This window comes from Physeter macrocephalus, chromosome 2 (assembly GCF_002837175.3).
Source record: "Physeter macrocephalus isolate SW-GA chromosome 2, ASM283717v5, whole genome shotgun sequence".
NCBI lineage: Eukaryota > Metazoa > Chordata > Mammalia > Artiodactyla > Physeteridae > Physeter > Physeter macrocephalus.
Window position 1 is genome coordinate 41,723,144 of NC_041215.1, and position 22,320 is coordinate 41,745,463.

General features: G+C 45.7%; 1 protein-coding gene across 6 annotated transcripts in view; it reads left to right on the plus strand.

Moving 5' to 3' along the window:
- Positions 1-22,320, plus strand: part of LOC112062645 (alpha-1,6-mannosylglycoprotein 6-beta-N-acetylglucosaminyltransferase A) — a 280,334-nt gene that overhangs the window by 145,131 nt on the left and 112,883 nt on the right. For 4 of the 6 annotated variants that reach the window (XM_055087513.1, XM_055087502.1, XM_055087507.1 and 1 more), the window contains 2 exons: positions 2,307-2,687; positions 18,648-18,812. In XM_055087513.1, the coding sequence (XP_054943488.1) occupies positions 2,447-2,687; positions 18,648-18,812 (406 nt within the window). In that variant the 5' untranslated portion in view covers positions 2,307-2,446. Of the gene's footprint in view, positions 1-2,303; positions 2,688-18,647; positions 18,813-22,320 lie in introns of all 6 variants that reach the window. The other 2 variants (XM_055087511.1, XM_028501646.2) reach the window with 1 other exon arrangement.

A 22,320-nucleotide genomic window follows, 5' to 3' on the forward strand; every position in this document is an offset into this window, starting at 1 on the left:
GCCTGGGTGACAAGCTCATTCAGTCAACAGGTATTTTATTTGTGCCCCTTTGGCCACTCTCTGCCTCTGAGAACATAAGCGGGGGAGTCTCGTAAAGGATGTCATGGATCCTACACAGAAACCGGTAAAAAAGCAAGGTAGACAGACACGTGTTTTACAACTTCAGACTGGGGAGGAGCATCACAGTGGAGAGCGATGGGCCAGAGGAACTTACGTGATAAAGGGGGGGCTAGAGGGAGCTCCCGCCGCATTGATTGCCAGTGCGGTGGTGTGGCATCGTGACGGCATCCGTCTGCCTGCATCCAGGCCTCTCAAACTTGAGTGGTCATCAAAATCCCCTGGACAGACTTCCCTGGTGGCGCAGTGGTTAAGAATCCACCTGCCAGTGCAGGGGACACGGGTTGAGCCCTGGTCCGGGAAGATCCCACGTGCCGCGGAGCAACTAAGCCCGTGCGCCACAGCTACTGAGCCTGTGCCCTAGACCCCCTGCTCCACAACAAGAGAAGCCACCGCAATGAGAAGCCCGCGCACCGCGACGAAGAGCAGCCCCCGCTCGCCGCAACTAGAGAAAGCCTGCATGCAGCAACGAAGACCCAACGCAGCCAAAAAAACAACAAAAAATCGCCTGGATGGCTGATAGAAACACAGGATGCTGGACACCCCGCCCCGCCACCGCCCCCAGTTGCTGATTCAGTTGGTCTGGGGTGGGGCCTGAGGGTTGGCATCTCTCACTGATGCTCCTGCTCTTGCTGAGTTAGGGACCACACTTTGAGATCCACTGGCCTAGAATTCAGCAGTTGGTAAACTTTTTCTGTTAAGGGCCAAGAGTGAATGTTCTAGGCTTTTGAGCTACGTAAGATTTCAGTCACATATTCTTTGTTGCTTTTCACAGCCCTTTAAGCATGTACAGACCATTCTTGGTCCTAAAGAAACTGGGGAGGAAGGATGGCCTAGGAAGGCAGGGTGTGGTTTACTGACTCCTGGGCTGGCTTATCACTAGATTATCCCTCCTTTGCCACATAGCTGGCTGACCTTTGCCAAGTTAATCTCCCTGTGTCCTCGTTTTTTCATCTATAAAACAGACATGATAATATTAATAGTTCTTACCGTATGTATAGGACTCTTTCAAGAATTCAATGAACTAAGGCACAAACAGCATCTATCACAGTGCCTGGGACATAACTAGAATTTATTTATCATTTACTATCAGTAGAGGGACTACCAGGTACCGATGACTCTGTTGATAGGCAAGGAAAAGAGCGAGAGAGGAAGACCAACACAGATCCGCTGCATCGCAGACGCTGAAAGCTAATTGTCCCAGGATCCTGTTGTCATTTCTTCTTAGGCTGCTTAGGAAGAAGAACCCTTTGATCTGAAACATAGGCACACTCTGAATACATCCAGGGTTAGTCCCTCGTAGGAGGTCATGCTCAGCCTTTGCTTAAAAAACGGTATCATTTGTTGTCCAGCCTGTGCTGGTACCAGGTAGTATCTGGCTGCATTCGTATTGAAACGATGGCTTTTAACCTCGCATCTTGTCCCATGGTGTGAGTGAAAATGAGAACCACAAAAAAGCAGGCCATCGCGTGCCCCGCATTTCCTGTGCTGAAGTGTGCGAGTGAGGAGTGTGGTGCAGCTTTCACTCGTGGTAGCTAGCACGGAAAGACGGCTGGGTACCCCTGGCATAGCCTCTCTGTGCTGGTGCCTAGGGCGAGGCCACCTGGTGGCCCCGAGGCATTCAGCTCAGCTGTGGACACTGCTACTGAAAGCTGGCCGTGCTTAAGTAATACGGAGGGCTCTCTCCCCTTTCCTTGTCTGATTACCCACCAGGGGCATCCACTTTCTGGCTCACCTCTCCAACTGCGGGCTCTAATCCTTGCTAGAGCACATAATGATGACTTTGTAAGTTCAAGTTTCAGAGGCACAAAAGTGCCTGGTGGTGATGAGACTCCACCCTCCACTTGAGTTTTTGCTGACATTCAGTGAAATATCCTTCCATCTCCTCCCCACCTTGCAGAACAAGCTTCCTGTTTTGAACTTGGTCCAGACTGGAACAGCCCCGCTACACCTGTGAACACGTGCAGACACACATTTCCCGCCTCCGTATTTGTACAGCTTTTCATCACCCAGCCAGATTTCCCCTCTCCGTTTACAGATCCCGAATCGTAACATAAGATAAGGAGCTGGCAGATTAAGAAAAAAGGAAGTTCACATTTTAGAGCTATTTGGGTGAAAACAAGGCTCTAGTTTATTTCACTGTGTTTTGCCTCAACGACTCTGCTAACTTTCTCCCTTCTTCACAGCAGGATGGAAACGAGGAAAGGAAATCAGCTGACGCAGGAGCCCGAGTGAGACGAAGAAAACCCACAAGCCCAGCCTACACCATGAACTTGTGTCTCCTTTGCACACTGTAAGAGCCCAGGGCAGGTGAAGTTGCCAGAGAGCAATGGCTCTCTTTACTCCGTGGAAGCTGTCCTCTCAGAAGCTGGGCTTTTTCCTCGTGACTTTTGGCTTTATTTGGGGTATGATGCTCTTGCATTTTACCATCCAGCAGAGAACTCAGCCCGAGAGCAGCTCCATGCTTCGGGAACAGATCCTGGACCTCAGCAAGAGGTACATCAAGGCGCTGGCAGAAGAAAACAGAAATGTGGTGGATGGGCCCTACGCGGGGGTCATGACAGCTTACGGTAAGCACTGCACTGCCGGGGCTCCTCCGTCGAGTGTGGCTTTGCCTCCAAGGGACCCCAGAGGCTCTCAGACTTGATCATGGATTGAGTATATCCCTCGCCACTACCTTCATGGCGATAAGCTGCACACAGAGGGACGCTTTTAGAAAGTTAAAGCTACGCCCTTTGGGAGGTTCTGACCTCTTGTACACGCTGACACTTAGCGCCAGGAGCAGTGGGGCTTCCCAGTTAGAGCTCTGGTGGTTGTATTTGCAGCTGCTTCCTCCTCCCTGGACACATTGCTGGACTGCATGATCTCATCTGGGGGGATGATCAGGGCATGTAGAAAAATCTTCTCATTATCGTTCCCTAAACGAACCTTAATTAGGACTGGTGGGGGTGAGGTAAGGAGGGTGGGGAAGAATGTTCTACGGACGCCAAGAAACTCAGAGCCGAATGTGTGCCTCCCTCTGGCCAGTATGAAGGGACATCAGTGCTTACGTACTGACTGATAGTTTTAACCTTTGGCTTCCTCAGAGTTTACCGCTGTCGTGTCTTGCTCTTGTCTCTGGTTGCCCTCGCTTTGAAAGAAATCTTTTTGTACTCGTTGCTTTTTTTGTCAGGTGCTTGAAATCCGTTTTCAAATGAGGTTGGGTGAAAAAAAGTACACATTTGGAGTATTACTTATTCTTCTTTCAGCAAAAGTTAGGCTTAATATAGAAAAGCTGGAAGCTGTAGACAAGCAAAAAAAAAAATCAAGAAGAAAAAGGAAAATCACATAAATTACTACTGTAGAAAATAATCACAATTAACATTTCAGTGTATATCTTTCTGATATATATGTGTATACACACATAATGTATATATACACACAAACATATGTATATATATATATATGTTTGTGTAAATAAAATATTTACAAAAACTTACACACACAAATACAAAACGAAAATTGCAAATGAAATTTGGATCAGACTGTATTTTGGAGAATCCAAGTCCCAGCCCTCCTGTGGTTACCGAGTACTGGAGTGGACTTGATCCTCAGAAGATGACCTTGGTTACTGTGAAGTGACAGTTCTGGTCATTGAAGGGAGACTTCAGTGGCCTCACGGTTTGAGATCTGAAGTATACTATAAATCAGATAGAAGAGTGGAGTTGGGCAAGGTGGGAAAGTTCGATGTTCTACTTTGTGACCCATTCAAGGTCTTTGAAGTATGTAGAGGTCAAATGATGATTCCTGAAAATGTGTAGCCACAGGTGGAAGCTTGAGTTTAAACAAAGGAAATCATGCTCAATGTTACATATACATTTTTTCTTTTCAAAAGGATCCAGGAAACTTGGTTATTTTTAAATTATATATATATAATTAATTAATTTAATTTTATAAATATATAGATATAAAAATTTAATACATTTTTTTTTGGTAAAGAGGAAATGGTTGCTTGCTTTTTTTTTTTAAGTGGTTGCTTTTAACATACAACGTGGACATTCTTTTTCAGTGCCTACTATTTGAATGATCACACAGTCTGCTTTTAGTCTATTCCTTCAAGATTTGTAGGCACTGGTTTTTAATATGCTTAAATAAAATGTCACCTTTTTCAATCTAATGGATCAAAAAATGAGACTTCTTTGAGAGCTGACCTTGAGAAACAGCTAGGTAGTTTTTCAGAGGGTGCGTTTTAAATTACTCATTGACTTCGATCTTCTGTAATAACTCCCAAATGTTATAGGTAAACTGCCAGAAAAAGACAAAGCAAATTGTCTTCGTTGGTGTTACCAGTGGGTTACAAGTAAATGTCACAAGTAAAACAGATGCTGTTTTTCAGTTTCTGGTTCAGTGCATTCCACATTACACATTTGGAGGGAAAGAGGTCTAGTCCTGTAGTAACTTCCTCCTAAGAAAAAGGAAAATCACATAAATTACTACTGTAGAAAATAATCACAATTAACATTTCAGTGTATATCTTTCTGATATATATGTGTATACACACATAATGTATATATACACACAAACATATGTATATATATATATATGTTTGTGTAAATAAAATATTTACAAAAACATACACACACAAATACAAAACGAAAATTGCAAATGAAATTTGGATCAGACTGTATTTTGGAGAATCCAAGTCCCAGCCCTCCTGTGGTTACCGAGTATTGGAGTGGACTTGATCCTCAGAAGATGACCTTGGTTACTGTGAAGTGACAGTTCTGGTCATTGAAGGGAGACTTCAGTGGCCTCACGGTTTGAGATCTGAGGTATACTATAAATCAGATAGAAGAGTGGAGTTGGGCAAGGTGGGAAAGTTCGATGTTCTACTTTGTGACCCATTCAAGGTCTTTGAAGTATGTAGAGGTCAAATGATGATTCCTGAAAATGTGTAGCCACAGGTGGAAGCTTGAGTTTAAACAAAGGAAATCATGCTCAATGTTACATATACATTTTTTCTTTTCAAAAGGATCCAGGAAACTTGGTTATTTTTAAATTATATATATATAATTAATTAATTTAATTTTATAAATATATAGATATAAAAATTTAATACATTTTTTTTTGGTAAAGAGGAAATGGTTGCTTGCTTTTTTTTTTTAAGTGGTTGCTTTTAACATACAACGTGGACATTCTTTTTCAGTGCCTACTATTTGAATGATCACACAGTCTGCTTTTAGTCTATTCCTTCAAGATTTGTAGGCACTGGTTTTTAATATATGCAAATAAAATGTCACCTTTTTCGATCTAATGGATCAAAAAATGAGACTTCTTTGAGAGCTGACCTTGAAAAACAGCTAGGTAGTTTTTCAGAGGGGGCATTTTAAATTACTCATTGACTTAGATCTTCTGTAACAATTCCCAAATGTTATAGGTAAACTGCCAGAAAAAGGGAAAGCAAATTGTCATCGTTGGTGTTACCAGTGGGTTACAAGTAAATGTCACAAGTAAAACAGATGCTGTTTTTCAGTTTCTGGTTCAGTGCATTCCACATTACACATTTGGAGGGAAAGAGGTCTAGTCCTGTAGTAACTTCCTCCTTAGGTTTATCTCGGTCTCTCTCAAACCTTTACCGCGGGAAGGAAGAAGCCACATGAATGGTAAATTTATCGACTTTATTTTTTCTAGTTGTTTCGACCAGTTTTATTTCTTGTGTACTGCTAAGCAGCTCTTAGGGTGAGTTTCCTGCACACTCTAGAGAGCAATGATCTGGTGTTAGCTTTTCAGCCTGACCGAGACAGTATGATTTTTAGAAAGATGTCAAAAACCCCAGAGTAGTCTGTTAGACTATGAACCACTGTATATGCTTATAATCATAGGACTTTGGAGCTCAAAGAAACTACAGAATTTTATTTCAACTTCCTCTGTTTACAGACGAACCTTAGCAAAATAATTCTTCTCCTCAAAAACAACAAAGAAACAACCAAACGGCCCCATCGGCAAGTCTAACGTATTTTTCTCTTTCATCTAATCAACTCGACATGCCAATCAAAGTGGTCTTTGGATCTGAGTTTCGGGAATTTAATTGGACTGTGCATTAGTGCTTGAGGTTTGGGGATCATCACGCGATGAAATCTTACCCAGACATAGGTTCTCATCTCAGCACTATTGATGTTTGGAGCCGGGTAATTCTATGTGTGGGGGACTGCTTGTACCTTGTAGGATGTTTAGCAGCATCTCTGGTGTCTCTACCCACTAGATGCCAGTAGCATCAAAAATGTCTCTGGGCTTGGGGGGCAAAATTTCCCTCCTGCCCACCTGGGAGAGCCACTGCACGAAGACTGGAAACAGCAAACCCCATCTAACAGCATCTTCTTATGGAAGTCCTTAAGCAGATAACTGGATTTTATTGTTTAAAATTTGCCAGGCTAGTTCTCCCTGGTTCTCAGCTCTTGGTATCAACAGCTGGGATTGAGCCAGATGGTATAGTCCAGAGCCAGTCCTGGAAAGCTGGAGAGCCATTCTGATGATGTGTGTTTCCCCTGGAATCCATCACTAGCAGTTGTGGGCATGTCAATTGCCAGGCAGCTCCGGTGGGTGATGTTATGTGTCAGATGGAGGTATGGAGACTGCCGGATGTTCAGTGGTTTAGCTGGGCTGGTGGAGTGGGGATGAGGACGTGTTACCCATTGGTTTGCAGTCTCTTTTTCTGCCACGGATGCAGCCCATCCACAGAGCACTGCCTGGATGTCTGCTCTGGAACAGTGAAGAGCTAACCCTCTGTGGCTGGGACCTATGTCTGGTTTGAATGAATCCAGTTAATTGACCCCCCCCTCAAAAAACCTCTTCCTTCTCCCATCCCATATTGGTATAATCAGAGGCTCTTAATGTGCTACAAATTTGTCTTAAGTAGCTGTGGCAGGTGTTTGAAGAATCGTAGTAGCTGATTTTAGATTAAAATTCCTGACTTGAGATGCTAGAGCAGAAGTGTTCAGCAAACCGTGACCTGTGGGTCATATTTGGAGCTCTGCCTGTCTGTGTAAATAAAGTTTCATTGAAACACAAACACTGACATTTGTTTATAACAACTGTAATAACAGAGAAACGTGACAGTACCAGTATTTATTTCACATAACATCTAAAGCGTGCTAACTCCATCTTTCAGTAGTCTCCATAGTTCATTCTAAAACATTCGTGCGATCGTGTCCCTCCTCGACTCAACAATTTCCCAGGACTCCCATGGCCTTGGGCCAGATCCTCCTGTTTTCATATGGGTTTAGAACCCAGCACCCCATTGTTTATGTGTTGTCTGTGGCTGCTTTTGTGCTACAATCCCAGAGCTGAGTAGTTGCTGCAGAGAGTGCAAAGCCTAAGATGTTTACTGTCTGGTCTTTGCCAAAAATGTTTGTCTATCTCTGACATGCAGTTGCTGTTTGTTGTTCGTTTGACTAGTCCTTAAACAACAGTAGAAGAACTTTCAAATGGTATCCCCCCCTCCTCCATCCTCGTTCTGGTGATTTGAAGAGAGACTTCTGACTTTCTTTTAGGATATGGCCATTCAGAAGTAGTGCCTGGAAGATATCCCGGGCAGCCTGTGTGAAACAGTCGCAGCATTCATTCCTGGGGTGTGGAGGGCGTTTCTGGGTGCTTCTCTATCACGGCGGAGAGGAGCATGTGCAGCCAGAGCCGTCTGTAGCTCAGCCTCCGCTGCATCTCCCAGGCCCGCGTGGCAGGGCCATGCCTGTCTGTGATTTCTCGGGAGTTGCGTCACGAATGGCGTCACTCGCCCAGTCAATGCTGTGCTTGTTTCTGAGGTGAATTGATCTCTGTCTCCAAAGTCCTGACCCAAATTCTGATGCCCAGTGATCACCTCTTATCTCACAGGCCAGGCTTGGTCCACTTGTGTTCTCAAAGTAGCAGGAATAGAAATCTAGGGTGATGAGAGACACCCCTCCCCCACCCAGGGGTACATCCACACCTTATTAACCTTGACTTTTCTCACCTACTTGATTCTCTGGGCACTGGGACACTCTGCCCTGGACTGGGCACCAGCTCAGGCTGAAGCAGCTATGAGCCCTCAGCTTGTCTGCCAGCCCCCCACCAATATTCTGTTTCCCTGCTGCCTGGTTCCCCCTTGGCCTCCAGGTCTGTACACCTGCTCTGCCTTACCTCCTCTCTCCTGGTTCCCTGAACTCCTTGGGCCTAGACTGTCCCCGGCATTGGCTCTTATCCTTCCAGCCTGGCACTTTGGGCAGTGTCTGTGCCGTGGGCAGCGCTGTCGATGCTTTGTGTGCACAGCTGGGGAAAGACTGACAGGGTCCCTGCTCTCACGGAGGCTGCACTCATTTGGGGGGAGAAATAATAAACAAGAGAATGACAGATAGCAGTAAATTCCAGGAAGAAAAATGACACAGGGAGATGGGATTTTTTAAAAAGTACTTGAGGAGCTACTTTGGAGGAGAAGGTCAAAGAAGGCCTCTCCCAGGAGGTGTCTTTTATTTTTTATTTATTTTATTTATTTTTGGCTGCGTCGGGTCTCTGTTGCTGCACATGGGCTTTACTCTAGTTGCAGTGAGCGGGGGCTACTCTTTGTTGCGGTGCGCGGGCTTCTCATTGCGGTGGCTTCTCTTGTTGCGGAGCACGGGCTCTAGGCGCATGGGCTCAGTAGTTGTGACTTGCGGGCTCTAGAGCACAGGCTCAGTAGTTGTGGCTCGCGTGCACAGTAGTTGTGGCTTGCCGGCTCTAGAGCGCAGGCTCAGTAGTTGTGGTTCGCGGGCTCAGTAGTTGTGGCTCACAGGCTGTAGAGCACAGGCTCAGTAGTTGTGGCGCACGGGCTTAGTTGCTCTGCGTCATGTGGGATCCTCCTGGGCCAGGGCTCGAACCCATGTCCCCTGCATTGGCAGGCAGATTCTTAACCACTGTGCCAGCAGGGAAGCCCAGGAGGTGTGTTTTAGACCAAATGATGCTGAGGAGCTGCCGGGTGGGGTGGGAGGTGGGGGCTTGAGGTGAAGCAGGGTTTGTGCCAGGTCCTAAGGCCTCACGCGCGCTCCAAGAGCAGAGCGGAGGCTGCTGCAGCTAGAACAAGGTGAGCACAGGGCAGTGCGGCCGGTGCTGATATGGGAGGATCAGGAAGAGGGCATGGGTACCGAGGCCCTGAAGGCTGTGGTCTCAGTGTGATGGAAGCGGGGGAGGGGATGAGGAAGACGAATACTCTTGCAAGGGGGCCTGGCCTGGCTGGCCCCTGCCTGGCGCCGGCCGTGACCCTGACCTGTTGTCCACTGTCACCTCCACAGGGAGGTCAAGAGGAAGGAAGTTCTTTCTGTTTCCTTAAGGACATAGGGGTGGAGAACCAGGGGGGAGTTTTTGGTTGCTGACGAGGGGGCAGTGGAGCGGTAGCAGCTTTGGACTTCTGTGGCCCTTGTCGGCCTGGCGATGTCCATTGCCAAGACATAAACACCGCTTAGGGTTTGTTCAAAAGTTGGTTCAAAAGCCAGTGGGGGACCCCTCACTGTGATGCTGGCGTGGCTGCCTGAGGCTGCTCCAAAAATGTAGCCCCCATCCTGCGTTGCAGACCTAGATAATGATCTGAGAGTCGGACAAGAGCTTGTCCGTGTGTTTCATTCCACCTCTCCTATGAAAAAGAAGAAAACACTTACATTGGATAAGCCTGTGAAGGTTTATTGTTGTTTAAATTTTTTCTTTTTGCCTCTGTTCCTCCAAATCTGATCAAGAGACTGTTTTTTGGAGGGCTGCGTGATGTGGAAAACCACCACTGCCGAAGCAGAAATTCTCTGCCCTTGAGGGAAATACACTGTTCTTGGAGCGAAATGGGGGAAAAAAGAGCTGGGCCCTTTCTTTGGTGTGTCTCAGGAGGTTACTTGGTTACCCTACAGTGACGTGGCTGGTGTGATTCCGGAAAGGGCTCTCTGCTTTCAAGAGCTTGGACCTAAAAACGGGCCTCTTTGGGGCTTGGGGCTTTTCCAGTGATCCTGTGGTAGGAAGACCCCCACCCAGCATCGCCATCAGAGTCAGGCCAAGTTCACGGGCACGCCCAGCCCAGTTTGGATGTCTGAGGAGGACCTCGGGGGTGTTTGAGACAGGAGTGCAATCAGAACCTGGGTCTCCGGGAGGAACTGGAGGCTCTCGCTTGTACTCCCTTTGTCCTCAAGCCCTTTCCTTGCACACCACACCACTGCTTCCGGTCCTGGCGGGGGGAGGGGATACAGGTGTAAAGGGATTTGCCTCAGATTCCTGCCCTGAAGTGGGTCCCTCATCTTCCCTGTAGCTCCTCCCCTTCCCAGCGGTGTGCTGGTGCACTTTCTGCCAGAACTGCTTGGGCAGAGCTCACGGCCACCCTGAAGAGTGCTGTCCACCCTTCTCATGCTGCCTGGCAGTGCAGCTGTCTTCTGGGACCAGCTTTTGAACGATGGCTGGGCATCTTCCTGCCTCTGAGCTCTGCATTTGCTGTTCCCTCCACCTGCATGTCCTTCCTCCAGAGAGATCCCTCCCTCCTCTCCTTCGGGTCCCTATCAAAAGTAGGGCCGCACCCGTACTTCATTCTCATTCTTCAGGACGCTTAAACTATCTATCATGACACAGCCACTGTCTTTATCATCTGTCTCCCCCAGGAGAATGTAAGCCCCCAGAGAGCAGGGAGTCCTGTCTCTCTTGTTCCCTGCTGTGCCCCAGGGCCTTAGCACATGCCTGGCACATAGTAGGAACCATGAGTGAATAGCAGCAGTGTCCCCTCTACCCTGACTCTGTCTAGTACAGTTACAGCTGAGGCTAAATTGAAAATCACAGTGGGAACTCCCTGGCGGTCCAGTGGTTAGGGCTGTGCACTTCCACTGCAAGGGGCTCAGGTTTGATCCCTGGTCGGGGAGCTAAGATCCTGCAAGCCAAGGGGTGCGGCCAAAAAAACCAAAAATAAAATCACAATAACACAGTAATGTTTTTAGTGAGACAGGAAACAAGAAGAGGTTCCCTATGGACTTGGTGTCAGGTGGCTCCGAGTAGCGATTATGAATTTCACAGATTCTTTCCCACGATCCTGACGTGGGAACCATTGTTTCTTCTGGAAAGCAGCTGGAGTGTGTTTAGTTGTGGCTTGTGGAAGGTCTCCTTACTAGATGTGTGACCTTGGGCAAGTCACTGATGTTTTAAAAGACTGCCGCCTCTTTTGTCCAATAGAGGATGTAATATCACTGACCCCATAGGCTTGTTGACCCCATAGGACTGCATGTGACCGAGCTTATCAAAGCACTTAGATTAGTAACATGCCTTCATTATTATGAGTTATCGCTAACCCTGGCCTACACGGACCGGCAGTAGTTACCACCCAACCAGAATTATCCATGTAGAGCTGACATTGTTTATTCATTTGAACACAGGACTTCAGGAACCTGTTTATATAGCTGTTTTTAGGGTTTACAGGGGACGGGGCCTGACCAGACAGGAGAAGAAATAAGCTGTGGACTGGAGGAAGGCTGGATTGCCACCCACTGCTAATTAAACAAGATGCCCAAGGCTTGTCCACCAGAATCCCCTGGGCTGCTGTGACAGCACCGATGCTGGGCTCCACCCCAGCCAGGGTTGAGACCTGCTGCTCTGAACTCGAGGGAGGTGCTGTTTGGCTCTTCCCTGGATCCCTTTCCAAAGGTGTGTTAGCTCCACAGAGTGACTTTGTCATCATAGAAACGGGACATGTGATTGTCATTGTCCTCCTGTTGAAAAGATAAAGGTTTTCCTTTGTGGTGTGGGATAAGTGGGGCGTGGCCGAGCTCACTTCGTCTCTGAAGTGGGCACCATTGGGGCACAGTTTCTGGTGTGGGTGGTGAGTAGGGAGGGCTGTGCTACGGCTGCCCTTTCCCGACAGAGAAGATGCCCTGGAGTCAGTGGGGACTACGGATGACAGTGGACTTGACCTTTCAGAGCCTGAGTCCTTTTCCACACAGAGGGCTAAGTTGGCTTGAGTCCTATTCCATGCAGCTGGCGAAGTGTTAGGAAAATGGAGAGAACAGCCCACGAACTCCATTCTGGATGTTTACAAATTCCATAAGCAGTTAACTATCCTCCACAGCCCTAGATAGGATTCTTTCTCAGATTCTGCTGCCTAGAAGTTCCTTGAAATACTAGTGACCCATCCCCCAGCACAGGAATAGCGTTTACTTCTAGGTACAAGTTCAAGTCAAAGCTTAATTCCATACAGCTAACCCAGGAGAGCACGGAAGTCAGTGATACCGAGCCTCTGAGCTGCTCTTTCGCTGGGTGATGATTGTTCCCTTTGTGACCTGGACAGCCTGTGACAGCTGCAGGGGGAAGGGCATATTTGTGAGTTTAGGGGCCGGTGAGTTGTCCACCGGGGAGCTTGAAGAGCCCAGCTGAGATGAGGCAGTGAGGGTCAGTGACAGATGCTTCTTGGGAGCGGGGAGGGGACATCAGGGTACCTGTGGCCAGTATTCTTGAGTTCCGAGGGTAGAATACACAGTACTGATTGCATTTTCAGGTAGCATTTCATGCCTTTGTGATTGTCAGAGTGATGTGAACGTTTATAGAAAATTCAGAGCTTCTGGAATATGGGGCTGTCGAAAACCTGGGACCCTCCAGGCACTTTTCCTGGTCTGGCTTCTTTTTTCTCCCCATGTGAAAGGACTAAAAATTCATTTTCAATTCCAGCAGCTGTTTGAGTCACTGTTTCAAAGCTGTTCAACACACGATAAAAGGTACTGTCCATAAAACGCACAAGGGCAGAGATGATCCCAAGCCCAGCTTTGCATTCTTACAAATAAAGAATAAGAGATAAAATATTCTTTACCCCCAAACCAGATAAATTTGATTTCTCTCCATCCTGTATTTAAATGCAGATATATGTGTGTGTATGCTTATTTTTAAAAACTGGAATATTTTACATAGAGCTTTTTGAACTCATCTTTGTTTTATTTCCCCGTCCATTGTATTTTTTTAATGGCCATACACTTTTCCTTTTTCATCCAACCATTCAATAAACATTTATTGAGCTCCTGAGGTCAGTAGCTTGTGGCAGTAAACAGAGATGAGAGAACCGACCTGCTCTCTGCCCTCCCTGGCCTCCAATCTAGCGATTTATTCCATTTTAGGACTAGATGGACACCGTATAATGTAACCTTTTTGTGGGGTATTTGGGGAGTGTCCACTGCTTATCTATAATAAATAGCACTGTTCTCTTTTATAACTAACACTGTCTCGAATGTCCTTGTACATAATGAATGGACTGTATTTTGGTCATTACTCTAACCGTATTACCTTTCTGTGGAAAGGTCACTTTAAAATTAATTTTCAAACATGTAACTGATGAAACTTGACATTCCTGGCAGTCAGTGGGAATGAGAGGTTGGGGCTAATTCTTTTTTCATTAGCACCTTCCTTTCTCATTAGCACCCTGTCTTTTGCTGGCTTCTCTGGAGCAGCAAGTGAATCTGCTCTGTGGTCCTGCTGTTCGAGCTCTGCTCCGGACTGGGGGGCGGGGAAACACGGCCATGGTCGAGAAGGATTTGCATTAGGAACAAGCACGGATGGAAATGATCTCTGGCAGTTCCGCTGTAAGTCCTTGCTTATTGCCCAGTTGGTTCTGTGCCAGTGAATCGTGGCGGCTGCATCTTAAATGTAATTCTCGATTGTGTGTGCCCAGAATCCTTGACATGCAGGTTCTGCAAGTTCCGACTGAGCGTCTTGAGGATGGGACCTGGTACCTCTGACTCCACAGCCAAGCCTGATGGACAGCAGGCTGGAGAACCACTGCTTTGGGAAGCATGTCCCAGGGGAATGGGGTGGGAGCAGCCTTGAGGCACTGGCCTCAAGCACTGGCCTTTCTCAGTTGACTTGCTGATCTGGGCAATCAGTCTCACAGTTTTAGTTGATAGACTTATAAACTGACAGATCTTTTTCCACCAGCAGGACCCCCTTTCTACTGATATTTCATCTCCTTGGACTCCAGCTACGGGGGAAGGTGTAGCTGGCAGTGATATCTCCTTGACTGTCCTGCCTCAAGGATGTGGCAGCATCTTCCAGCCCCTCTTGTCCTTAATGTCATGGCTTTCAGGAAATGAAAATTTACAGAAGCTGCCAGAGCACCTGTTCTATTTTGTTGATCTCACCCTTTATCAGAGAACTCTTGGCATGATAGAAACGAAAAGCTTCCTTTCCCCAGAGGGACATTTTACATGTTTTCACCTACTTTGATCTCATCTTTATCACGTACAGTAAGTTTTCGGAATGCAGAATTGCAGTAGTAATGTTGAGATTAAATTTTTATTACTGAGGCTTTGAAGCACAAACAAAATCTTTAAAGCCCGTTAGTAATTGGGAATCGTAATCCTGCTGAGGATACAGTTTATGGCTGTAATAACTATAAAACACATTTTTTTTCCCACATTGGGAGAGAAAACATGCCCACCCAGGTAAAGTGTCTAGAGAGGCCAAGGTTTTGATAGACTTATATTCCATTTTCATTTTCAGGGAGGCGATATAGAAAGATCAGTTCTTCATTACGTTGTAGTGTTGGAGCTGCTCACAGCACGGTGGTATCGCGAGTCCTGAGGGTGGCTGGAATATGGTTTAACAGAAACACGTGGCAGAAGCTCAGGAGTTCATCCCTGCTAAGCGTGTTCAGAAGTAGCAGCTCAGAGATGCTTGCTGACCGGCAGGTCCATAGTGGTCCTCGAGAGGCACTGTAGCATAGTGGGTAAGAGCTGTTGGGTCTGGAACCCGATTATCTGGGTTTGGACACTGGATCTGCAGACACATGGGACAAACTAGTTAACCTCTCTCTACTGTGGTTTACTCGTTTGTAAAATGGAGATGGGAACGACAACACGTTTCTCATATTGTCTTGGCAGGATCAAGTGAGTTAATCCATGTAAAGTGCTTAGGACAGTAGCTGACACATAGGGCTCAATAAGTAGTGATGCTGGTGGTGCTGGTGGAGGAGGGGTGGCAGCAGCAACCTTAGTGATAGCAGCAGCAGTAGTAGTATTGGGGCAGTAGCGGTGATGGTGACCATCAACAGCTTATCATCATCATGAATTCCTTTATTCGTACCATGTCACAGTCATAAAAGGTCCATCTGTGTAGGGGGGACCAACAAGAGATAGTCACGTTTATTGATGGACTGTATTTTAAGAATCAAGGAAGAATGTCTTCTTAACACTGATGTGACAACTTTGTATTCTACCTAAGGTGTGTGCCATCAGTGACTATCACCAAAAATTGTGGGTTGGGGGACTCTGTCCAGTAGTCCTGTTACCTTTCAACGAAAAAGGTTACCAGCCCTTAAGAGACCTGCAGCATGGGCTAGGCTGCTGTCCACCCCCACCTTCCCTTATTGTACTTCCCATCGTATTTGTAGCAGTGCCACCATGGAAGTCACACAGAATGCCAGTTTAGTGACTGTGTTCCCACACTTCATTCCCTCTCCCATAACCCTTCTGTCCAGATTCTCTCTGGACATCTCCACAGAAGGGCAACGGGGAGGACAGGGGTTGGGGGAGTGTGCTTAATTCAGTGATTCTCAAATGGGGTGCGGTCTGGAGACATTTCTGATTGTCACATGGGGGATTGCTACTGTCATGTAGTGGCTGGAGTCCAGGGATGCTGCCAAACACCTTAAATGCATAGGACAGCCTCCCCCATCCCCTGCCCCCGCCCCTTGGCAAAGAATTATCTGGTACCAAGTGTCAGTTGTGTCAAAGTTGAGAAACCCTGAGTTAACCCAAACTGGAGGGTCAGGGCCTCTGCGTCTGGCTAATGACAATTGCTGGTAAGAGTTAAATGCTGTTTTTACACGTGGACTCCTTGGCTGATAATTCAGGCTCTGGGCAAAGAGGCTGGAGATGGGGGAGATTGACATCATTTATCTGAGGAGTGGTTTCTTTACAGTGAATACAGCCCCCGAGTGGCACCGTTGCCCCCGTCTGTGTGACTATCCTCTGGCAATCTTCAGAGCTCTGCAGAAGGGGTCAGTGCTTTAGACTCAGTGTAAGAGCAGAGCTGGTGGCTGACTCCTGCTGTCCGCGCCAGCTAATGATGTGTCAGGGATAGGCTGTGAGTCATGCTGACTGTGGGACTGCAGCCCCCGGAGGAGAATGATCTCATGACCCTTTGATAAGACGGTAAAGCTTTGCATCACTCAGGGAGAGATTTCTCTAGGAAGGATGAGAGCATTTTCCAAAGGTTTTATTTTTTATTTATCTATGTAACAGACAGTTGTGTAGTGCTTATTGTGTGCCAGGCAGTGTTCAAACATTTTATAAATATTAACTCATTAAGTCCTCTTTACAACCCCAAAGAGGTAGGCTTATTCTTTCAACTCTTACAAATAAGGATGCAAAAATGGTGAGGACTCAAACCGAGAAGGTGATTAAGAGTCTAATAAGCCCTTAATCGTTATGCTATGGATGAAAGTCACTGAATTTCATGCTTGGTTTCTTTTTTCAGCCTGGCTCTTTACTTCTGGCTGGTCACACTGAGATGTCAGGGAGTTAGGCAGACCTGAGTCGAGTCTGCATTGCGATTTTGTATCTCTTTAACCATGAGCATATTACTTTCTGTCTGTGAACCTCAGTTTTCTCTTCTGTAAAATGGAGTCATACCTGCTTCATGGAGAATGTGAAGATATATGGAATTCCTTATAAATGTGCATGGCACGTGATAGGCGTTCAGGAACTCTTAGTTCCCTTCTAACCTTCTTTGTTATAATCATATTTTTAGCCAATTGCTCTATTGTCATGGCCAGTTTGTCTTACTACCTGTGGGTAAGGTACACACTGAAGAGCAAAAAATAGACCTGGTCGGATGTTTGTTAGAGTGAATGAATGAACAATCTGCTACAGATCTTAATGTGGTGAAGAAGTCTGATGTTTGGTGTTGGGTGTGGTGGAACGATTGAGATTATGCTAATAAGCACATAGAACCAGACTTTCAGGATGAAGATGTGGGTTCTATTTGTGTTCGTAGTTTTTATTTATTTATTTATTTTTAAAATTTTTAAATTATTATTATTTTTTGCAGTACACGGGCCTCTCACTGTTGTGGCCTCTCCTGTTGCAGAGCACAGGCTTTGGACACGCAGGCTCAGAGGCCATGGCTCACGGGCCCAGCTGCTCCGCGGCATGTGGGATCTTCCCGGACCGGGGCACGAACCCGTGTCCCCTGCATCGGCAGGCGGACTCTCAACCACTGCGCCACCAGGGAAGCCCCCTGTTCGTAGTTTTTAGTCAGCTTCAGTGAAGCTGTCTGTAAACCACCAAGAGTGCAAAATTCCATGTCAATTACACACACACATTTGTTTCTGTTCAGATGAGTGTCTCTCTTGACCTGGCAAAATAGGAGGCCTGCATGCCTGTTGGTAGAGGGTCATGGGCTGTGCTCTGGGGTTGGTGGATTGATCCAGTGTGTGTGTCTTTCCTGGTGGCATCAGAGCACCTGTTCGGCACGAGTGTGCTCTGTTCCCAGCAGAATGGAAGGTGACAACTTCCCATTTGTCTCAGTTCAGGACTTTTCTGCATCCTGCTCCCTACACTTATGTCCTACTCCCCTGGCCCACTCCCAATTCATAAGTGAGTCTGAATTCTGTTCACAGAGATGGCCATCCTGTGGTACTCCTGCTTTTCTCACATGTATAAGTCAGACTATCTTTCTTTAATTATGAGTTTCCAGAGGAGAGGGGGCTAACTTAATTTATCTGTGTGTGTGTAGAATACCTTGTATACAAACTTAGTAAATACTTATGTAGGCATGAAGATAATGTGTCTGTAATTTATCCAGAGAGAAGAGCACTTCTCTATAACCCACAGCCAGATACGTAAGAAAGAGAATCAACTCTTAAATGTAAGCACCAGAAAAGAATAGTCCCAGCGTCTAGAACAATGCCTGGCACATAGTAGTTGTTTAATAAATATGTCTTGAATGAATGAATGAATCTGGTCTTTATTTTAAGTGTCTTCCTAAATTGCATTATAGTTAACCCTGGGTTATCCAGCACATCTGGAATCTGGAACTGTAGCTTTTATTAAGTATTACCATATGTAACCAACAGCAGTAAAGACTTTGCAAAAAGTTTGGACATGCGAGAGTCTACAGCATTAAAAAAACTAACAATGAACTTGATCCGGAAGTTACTTCAGGGCCTTGCTACACTTTGGGCTTGTCAGTCTATGTGTCAGTAACCACCATGCTAGAACGAGGAAGAATTTAACAGTGTTTTGGTAAGATGCTGAGTAACAGGGAGTTTTCTCTCTCGGCCTAGTAGCCAGGAATAATTTTAATGTTACTTACTGCGAAAGTTGTCTTACAGAGCGAACTGATTTGTTTTGTACTCTTTGGGCCATGTGAGTGTGGCCTCTGTCATCCCTAAGAGGTGGTTTGTTAGGGCAGGACTTCAAGTGGTACTTTTTGATTTGCCACCTTTTTTTCTTCATGTCAGAGAGAGAAACAAAGGCAGGGTGAGTGTGTGCGCGCCAGGCAAGTGTGCGGGGACCAAAGGATTTTTAAACTATGTACGTTTTCTTTTACAGATTTGAAGAAGACTCTTGCTGTGTTGTTGGATAACATTTTGCAGCGCATTGGCAAGTTAGAGTCAAAGGTGGACAACCTCGTAATCAATGGCACAGGGACAAACTTGACCAACTCCACCACAGCTGTTCCCAGCTTGGTAGCACTTGAGAAAATTAATGTGGCAGGTAAGGACCGCAACTCTATGCCCTGACATGAAGTCAAAGCCTGCTTCGAACTGGGAAGAGAATACAGGAGCACAGTGTTCTTATTGGCATAAGATAAATCCCATAAACTTGGTATGACCCCTGTAAAGCTAATTTTAAATTTATTTTTGAATAACACTTTCAAATGCTTTTATAGTCTCTTCATGATGTGTAATATCTGGTGGTCTCCATGGCATATTTCCCATAATGAGCTCCTGGAATTACTTTTAATGAGAATATTCACAGCAGGGATAAATGAAATACAGAGGTGATCTGGGAAGCTCATGCCAGTGAGGGTTCCTTCCCCTCCCCATATTTATCAGACAACTTCAAAAGTCTATTTCACATGATAGATTCTCTCCTCCCCGCTGTTAAAGAAGAGCCAACATGGCAGAAAGTGCCTCCTTTGTGTATCTGAGGAAATAGAAATTCTAGAAATGGCCCTTGGGGAATAAATGGTCCGTGCCTGATCTTGGCCTAATTCTGTAGCCACTTGTGGACACCGGGATGCAATTTGTCTGTCCCCTTCTTGAAACTGGACCCTTGGATGAAAGAAGAGAAATGGATTTAAAGCAAACCCCAAATCATACACAGCACATATTGTCCACAGCTCACATTGGACCTCTCATCACACTGCCCTGGCACCGGCCTCTGGGCCTTTGTGGTTGAGCCAGGCCTTGACCTTGTTAGGGTGACCACTGTCATTTCCGAGGGACCCAGGACAAAGCAAGAGCTCAAGGATAAGGATTAGGTGCTTTGGGTGAATGGCTGTGAATGAGTTGTCTATACTCCTGGTGGGTGGTATGCAAACTCTAGTTAATGGATAAAATAAGTAGCTGGGTTACTTTTGAAATTTTAAAAACCGACTTGAGCACCCTTTTTGGCTTTTCTTTCCCTCTTTCTTATAGGAAATTCACAGCCTTAAGTAAGAGAGAGATTCTTTTCCCACCTCCCAGTGTCAAAACGTTTAATTGTTTCACATTAGGGAAGCTTGCTGTATTACGTTTCTGCTGTGTTCTTTGCCCTTTAGCAAGTTTTAAATTGCAAAATATATTTTTAATAATCCAAAGTATCCCACCAAACAGGTATTAAAAATAACTTTTAATTACAACACAGAGGCAGTGTCATCTAGGCCATAAATCCTGTCTTCCCTTGCAGTTTCCAGCAGCTTCTGTAATTAGACAAGAAAACCTCCCACTGTGTTGAGCTACTGATTAATAAATGGAACCCATGCCTCTCCAGCCTCCACTCCTCCACCCCTGTTCCCAGTCGGAGATGCTGTTGAGAAGGTCCTGTCTGATTTCATGGCAGCTCTGCAGGACCCTGTATCGGGGGGTCGGTGAGGGTTGCTCTGCCTCTAACCCTGCTGCCTCCCACCGCCTCTGTCCTGTAGGGCCTGTGTCGACATGTCTGCTGTCGTTCTCTTCCCGATAAGGGATCTCGCTGCCTCTGACTGTCCGGTTTGTCTGCCGGGCTCACAGGAAGACTTGGTGCCTGAGCTCCAAGTCTCAGGGTACAAAACTGTGGAAAGAAATGGAAGGCAGGTGGTGGCTACTTATTTCAAGTGGGATCCCAGCCCTGTGTATGGAGCTAGTTTACTTGGCTAACACATATCTCCGAGCACATTCTGTGAGTCATTGGCTCTGACTAGGGCTCCTTTAGAGGTGCCACTGGTACTGTGTTTTTACTGATATTTATCGCACCAGAGCATTTTGTTTTGTTTCCTTTTTGGAAAAGGGAGCAAATTTAAAGTTATGCCTTTGATAATTAACCTCATTCTTACTCGTTTGCATCTCTTGTGTGTGACACACTCCATACCTTCTAGATGTTTACTTGGCCAATTAGTAAAATAATACACATGCTTAGAATAACACAAATTATTGTCGCTCTAAGCGGGGGTGACTGTGGAAGGCTTCTCACATACTCAGAGGTAAACTTTGAAGGTGGGTAGGATTGAGGTGATTGAGAAAGAGACACAGACTAGAAATGGATTGTGACACAGATAAAAAGTTGTTAGTTTCCTCTCCTTCCTTCCAACTAGCAACCATTCAGTAAATACCAGTACAGTTCCTGAGCCTTGGAGGCACGTGATTTTATTTACTCTTCTCAGCATCTCAGAGAAGTGGTTTCACACAGGTTTTGTGACTTTAAGCATTTGGGATGGGGTGAGGCTTTGTTGCTGAGCTCAGCTGAAGACCTCCTCGTGCTAAGTAGAGAAGACATTGTGTTTGCTCCTTCTTTCTTGCTTCCACTTATAAATCATCCCAAATGGGTGAGCCTAGAAAAAATGTGCAACCATTTTCTTAGATGTTCCTAAAGAGCTGACAGTTTCCTGGACTATTTAATATCCTGTCTAATAAGGAAGTTCTTTATGACTGAGGGTCTGTTTCTTTGGCTGACCTGTGTGTCAGAAAACAAAAAAAACTTGTCCCTTTTTGCATGTGGGTGCATATGCAGTCCCTGCCCAGACACTGCATTAGCCACAGTGGCTATAGATGTGGAATGAAGAATGCGGGCATCCTCCTTTATTTCCCCCAGAGGTTGGAGGGTCCTTTTTATCTTGTCAAATAACCCACATATTTTTTTTTATTTGCCAGGTCTATAGATTAGGGTGCCAAAAAGAAGGACAAGCACTTAAGTTCCTAGTCCTAGCTAATGGTCAATGCCTCATGGCTTTTTTTGTCCTTTTCCTGATCCATGGCTGTGCTGGCAGTCCTCACACCCCTCCTGTCATAGCAGGAGTGGCTCTTGAGCTGTGAGAGAGATCGTTTTAATAGGGTTCCAATCCTCGTTGAGTGAAGTTTTTCTTTCTTCCTTTCTGCATTCAGACATGTGGTATTGCTCAGAAATGTTCTCCCCTGGTGTGACTTTACTGCTTACTCTGGTGTCTTATTGCTAACTGATGTTTCTGATTGCTTACTGTTGTGTCTTATTGCTCACTGATAGATCTTCTGGTTGGCTATAAACTGCATCTAAACTGGGTACCATAGCAGTTGAAGAAGAATTCTCTAAATTTATTTTCTTTTTAGGGATGTGTGTGTGTGTGTGTCCCCTTTTTCTTTCTCTCTTTAGCTGTGTTCTGTGTGGCTTTTATTCAAAATGGCTTGTCTTACCAAATTTATTATTACTCTTGGGCTTTTTTATTATGTGAAAATGAATGTTCCCCTAGATAAATTTAGGGGGAAATGAATTTTATGAAAATCAAGAATCAGATTGAACTGCATGTTTTTTTTAAACATCTTTCTTGGAGTATAATTGCTTTACAACGTTGTGTTAGTTTCTGCTGTATAACAAAGTGAATCAGCTATATGTATACATACATCCCCATATGCCCTCCCTCTTGTGTCTCCCTCCCACCCTCCCTATCCCACCCCTCTAAGTGGTCACAAAACACCAAGCTGATCTCCCTGTGCTATGCAGCTGCTTCCCACTAGCTATCTGTTTTACATTTGGTAGTGCATATATGTCCATGCTACTCTCTCACTTCGTC